We start from the raw sequence: 5,784 nt of genomic DNA on the forward strand, positions 1-5,784 counted from the left end.
TTAGCGACCTATCGCAACACCCTCACGCACGGCCGACGCAAACCCGTCATGTTTGCTGGCGCCGTGTCCGTCATCTCTTCCATGCTCCTCATGGCATTCGCGCCCGAGTTCGGCCCCGTGGCCTGCGTCGCTGCCGTTTGTTCCCCTGCCACCGTATGGCTGGCGTGCTACCTGGTCCCGGAATCTGCGTCGACCGGTGTAAAGTCCGAGCACAAGGACGACGTCGGCCGGGTCCTCGCCACGTGTCTGCCTGGCGTGCTGGCGCGGCGGTGGAGGAGAATGCCGCCGCTCGTTGGACGGGTATGTGAGGTGCAATTCGCCGCCTGGTATGGGTGGTTTCCCGTGTTATATTACATGTCCACGTAAGTGTCTCGAAAACAAAATAACAATGCTGTCTTGGCTGCCGAAGGTGAACTAATATAATCTGCAGGTATGTTTATAAAACAGGTACGAAAGTCCCCCCATCCGTTATTTATGCCGGTTCCACTGACAGATCCAGCTCTGTCCGACGCGACGCACCCACACCCCGAGGCCGACGCGAAACCTTATCGCCTCTACGCTTCGCTCGCCTTTTCGCTCGGGACTTTTTTTTTCGACGGTCCTTCTGTCTGCCCTCTCCCACGCCACTACCCTCCTTGCGCCCCAGAACCTGCCACGCCTGTGGTTGTTTTCCCAGTCTGTCGCCACCTCCTGCCTCCTCCTCACCACCCTGCTGCACACCTCCACCGCCGCACTCGGCCTCGTCGCCCTCGTCGGCGCTACTTGGGCCGTTACCATGTGGAGTCCGTTTGCATTGATTAACAGGGAACTCGCGACCTCGCGCGTCGGTGTGGCTGGCATTTATGGGTTGCATAATGTGGCCATTTCCCTCCCGCAGCTGGCAAACGCGCTGTTTTGTCCGGTGTTATTGGCGGGTTTGGGTCTGCTGGGCGTGCAGGGCGGGTCGTCGTTGCTGTTGAGGCTGGCTGCAGTGCCGGTCGGATGGTCGGCTTGGTTAATATGGCGGCTTGACCATGACACGGCGTGAAAGATATATTGTCCACCCTGTTGGTTCATGGGCAGACATGCGTGTAGGCAGACGTGTTTAACCACGTGATCTCATGACACGTAAAAGAATCTTCAACCGATTCTGACGAGCATGTAAATAGCTAGAAGAGAGAGACTAGATTACGTTCAATTTGTTATTTTGGTTTTACCGATCGCAGCGAACATACGATTCCTATCAACACACCCCTCTTTTATATTTAAAAGCAGGGAAGTTACTGTTATTTTGCGTGGAGGATCTAACATATATATATTCAGGTTGAAAGAGGTCCGGAAATAATGTAACGTAGTTTCAGGGCTTATCCCTGAAGCCCGTAGCTCCGTAATTGAACGTGGCTCAATTGCGGCTTTGCTTGTACCCTGTGGGTCCGCGCAAAGAACGCGTTTCTCGCCGTTCGTGGGGATATTAATATATAATAAATAATTGAACAAAGATTTTAGTCCTTTATAATAAATTAAATAAAAGTCGAAAAAATATACGGTTTGCACGTTGGATATAATAGTTAGCCAAATTTTTAACAACGATTTAATTTGTTTAAATATATACATTGACGAAATTAGCATGAGAAACGGAACAATTTGTTGGCTGGGATCCAAATTTTGTTAAAATATTTAATTTTCGAGTTTAATTTATTATTATTTTATTAATATGTAACACTTTACCGTTTATATACGTGGAGGGTAATATTAATATAAGTTCTATATATAGGAGTTTTGGAATAAATATTTAATAATACAACGTATTAAAAAACAGAAAAGGTAAAATAAATAAAAATTTAGTAAAATTTGCAATCGAAACGGGTGTTACGACCAGACAGTTGGGCCGGTACCAGGGAGGCCAGGTGGGGTCGTGCCCCTCCTGACGACACTCGCCCAGAAAAAGTCACCGACCGGCAGAACAGGGATTACGTAAGGACAAAGCCACGTGACAGCACGTGACTGCCAAGACAGTTAATCTCAAACGGACAAGGGATGATCTCAAAGATCACAACCTGATCTCCAGAGACCCTGGGGAGTCTTTAAGATCAGAGACCTTTCAGGAGAGATCACATTCGGAACATAGTTTATATAAGGCACGCTCATTACCATGTAGATAGATTCGATTCTAGGATTGCTTAGCAGCAATCAAACTCTAGTTAACCTCAAGACTTACTTGAGAACGATCATAACTTCACCCCCAGTCATTGAGAACCCCAGTTACCCAGTCAGACGCTCAGCTGCTTCAACCCACTGTACTTTACCCTAAGAACAGGTTACCCCGATACCTTGATCGTAACAACGGGTTTGCATTTTAACCAATTTTTACAATAGGCGGACCAAAATTTGAGCGATTGGATTTTATATTAAAGCAAACGTCCATATAAAGCCCGTTTTATAAGAAATTCAAAATTGGTTATTTTATAAATCAAAATAGCAATATTTGCGATTATATTTATCTTTACTTTAATTTAAATAAATATAATATATATAAATATAATAAAATATATATTGTATCTTATATATATATATATATATATAAGATTATTATTTAAAAAGATTAAAATACCAAACCTATTATTTATAAAATTAAAATATATTTAATATATTTAATAAGTTTTATATATTTTATTATATAATTTTGAATTTCTATTTTAATAGGAAATTAAAAGAAATATTCATATAATTGAATAAATATAAATATTAATTTTAAATCAAAATTGGTGTTTATATTATTATTATAAACGTTATTTTCCATTTAATTTATTTAAACGAATATATTTATTAGGTGGGTTTATATAATCTAACAAACTTCCGTAAAATACCAGTTTAATCCTAAGAACGTAAGGTAAAAGAGTGTTATGCGCGTTACAAAGTCGTGTTTAAGTAAAAAAGCGCGTCAGTGTTCCGACCAGGGTTGGTACCGACACGATTGGGCAAGAACGGAGGAAGTGTTAGTCTCAGGGTTTATCCCTGAAGCCCAGAGCTCCACAATTGAGCCTGTGGCTCAATTCGTGGCTTTGCTTATACCTGTGGGTCCAACCAAAGAACTCTCTGGTTCAGGTCTGAGGACAACTTGTCGATTTTCGTCCTTCGTGGAGGTAAAATCACGATTTTCAAAATTTCACTCCTTTATAATAAAATAAATAAAAGTTGTAAAAATATACGGTTTATACGTTGGATATACGGTCGGCCGTATTTATTAACAGCGATTTAATTTATATTTTTAATACGCAAATTGGCCGAATCGGATATAGGCCTTCATTCATTTCTTCGTGGAGGTTGGGTTTTGTTAAAATTTTGTATCTTTTCGATTTTATTTTATTATTATTTTATTTTTTAATAAAATCGAAGAATTTTTGTACGTGGGGGGTAATATTGGTATAAATTTTATATATATAAGTTTTGTCATTAATATTACGTAATATAACGTATTAAAAAACCGAAAAGGTAAATTAAATAAAAATAACCCAAAATTTCCAATCGAAACGGGTTTGCATTTTGCCCAATTTTAACGGTAGGCGGACCAAAATTTCAACCATTGGACTTTATATATATATAAACGCCCACGGTAAATCCATTTTGCGGAAGACCCAAAATTGGCTATTTTATTAACAAAAATAGCAATATTTGCAATTATTACTAATTTTATTTTTATTTAAATAAATAAAATATATAAAAATAAAACAAAATAAATATTATACGTTTAAGATATATAATGTTATTATATATAAATATTTGAATACCAAACCTACTATTTATAAAAATAAAATAAATTTAATTAATTTAATAAATTTTATATTTTTTATTATAAAATTTGAAATAATTATTTATATGAAAAAATTCGAATAAATATATTTATGTATTAATATAAATATTATTTTGAAACAAAGATTAGAATTTTTACCGTATATATAACGTGGTTCATCAGGACCCCGGACATATCAGGACCCCGGACATTTTTCAACCCAGTTTCATCCTTTATTTTCCACACGTGTTCTTTCCCCCAACAGTAATGGAATCATCAAATTGCGAAGCGCGAATCATTCTTGCTCTAAATGAGCTCCGATCAAGCAAAAAGAAAAGCATACGAAAGGTTGCATTAATATATAATGTCCCAAAATCGACACTACACGACAGAATAAACGGCATCGCTTCTTTGGCCAATCGTCGGCCAGGCAACCAAAAGCTAACGGAAAGGGAAGAGGAAGTAATTGTCCAGTATATACTGGACCTGGATTCCCGAGGGTTTCCAGCCCAGATCGCTGATGTGGCCGCAATGGCCGATCATCTTCTCGCTGCGCGGGACGCGCGACCGGTCGGCAAGCAATGGGCTTATCGCTTCGTACAACGACGCACAGAATTAAAAACGCGTTTTTCTCGCGCTTACGATTTCCAAAGAGCTCTTTGCGAAGATCCTGACGCGTTAAACGCGTGGTTTCAATTGGTGGCCAATATGAGGGCCAAATATGGCATCCAAGACTGCGACATGTACAACTTCGACGAAACCGGCTTTATGATGGGCCAGATTTGCGCTGGAATGGTCGTAACTGGGTCCGAAAGACGCGGAAGAAGGAAAAAAGTACAGCCTGGCAATCGAGAATGGGCGACTGCAATTTGTTGCATCAGTGGCGACGGTTACGATATACCCCCGTATATCATCGTCAAAGGCTTTTACCATTTGTCCAATTGGTATACAGAAGGCGGTCTTCCGGACACGTGGCGCCTCAAACCCACCGTTAATGGATGGACCGACAACGAGACTGGCCTCGACTGGGTTCAGCATTTCGACAACCATACAAAATCGCGGACAAAAGGCGTATATCGGATGTTAGTGCTCGATGGGCACGGCAGTCATCGATCCCCTGAATTCGAGGGCTATTGCAAAGATCACAATATTATTCCACTTTACCTGCCTGCTCATTCATCTCATTTAACCCAGCCACTTGATGTCGGAGTGTTTAACGTCCTTAAGCGGGCGTACGGTCAAAAAATTAACGACTTTATCCGGGCCCACATCACTAACATCAGCAAAGTCGACTTCTTTTTGGCTTTTGCAGCGGCTTACAAAAAGTCAATGACAAAAGAAAATATGGCCGGGGGTTTTCGAGGGGCGGGAATTATCCCCCATAGCCCGGAAATGGTCATATCTAAGCTGGATGTTAGGCTACGGACGCCGTCACCTAAAGAGCTTGATTTTTCCAGCACCGAAACCTGGGTCTCTCAAACACCGCACAACCCGACAGAAGCCGTTAATCAATCTACCCTTGTTAAAAGTCGAATCAACTGTCATCAGGGAAGCTCGCCAACGCCTATTTTTAATGCTGTAAAGCAGCTAGCAAAAGGGTTGGAGTCGATTGCTCATCGAACCACACTTTTGGAAGCGGAGAACCACAGCCTTCGGAAGGCCAACGAAGCGCTTAGCAAGCGGCGCAGGGCTCAAAAAACACGTATCCGCGAAGGAGGGTCATTTACCATACAAGAGGGTCAGAATTTGCTTCAATCAAATGGTGCCGATGGTCTAATATACGAAAAGAAAGATGAAAATGGGGAGGGGAGTAGTGCGCAGCCGGCGACTAAACGACGTTGCGGCAACTGCGGTAAACCTGGACATAATGCACGCACCTGTCAGGAGGATGCAGAAATGTCTGATGTACATATATCCGATTGCATTGAGGTAAATTGAACAACGCTGGCGTTGCAATTGAAATTGGAAGTAGTATTGTGCAGGAAAAGTGTCCGGGGTCCTGATATGTCCGGGGT

At 41.5% G+C, this 5,784-nt stretch overlaps 1 protein-coding gene across 1 annotated transcript; it reads right to left on the reverse strand.

Moving 5' to 3' along the window:
* MGG_15983 (uncharacterized protein) lies at positions 1-853 on the reverse strand (the record flags this gene model as incomplete). The annotated part of the gene is made up of 2 exons (XM_003708641.1): positions 1-323; positions 520-853. The coding sequence occupies 2 exons, from the start codon at positions 851-853 to the stop codon at positions 1-3; spliced, it is 657 nt and encodes a 218-aa protein (XP_003708689.1).
* Positions 854-5,784: the final 4,931 nt, after the last annotated feature.

This window comes from Pyricularia oryzae, chromosome 1 (assembly GCF_000002495.2).
Source record: "Pyricularia oryzae 70-15 chromosome 1, whole genome shotgun sequence".
Lineage (NCBI taxonomy): Eukaryota > Fungi > Ascomycota > Sordariomycetes > Magnaporthales > Pyriculariaceae > Pyricularia > Pyricularia oryzae.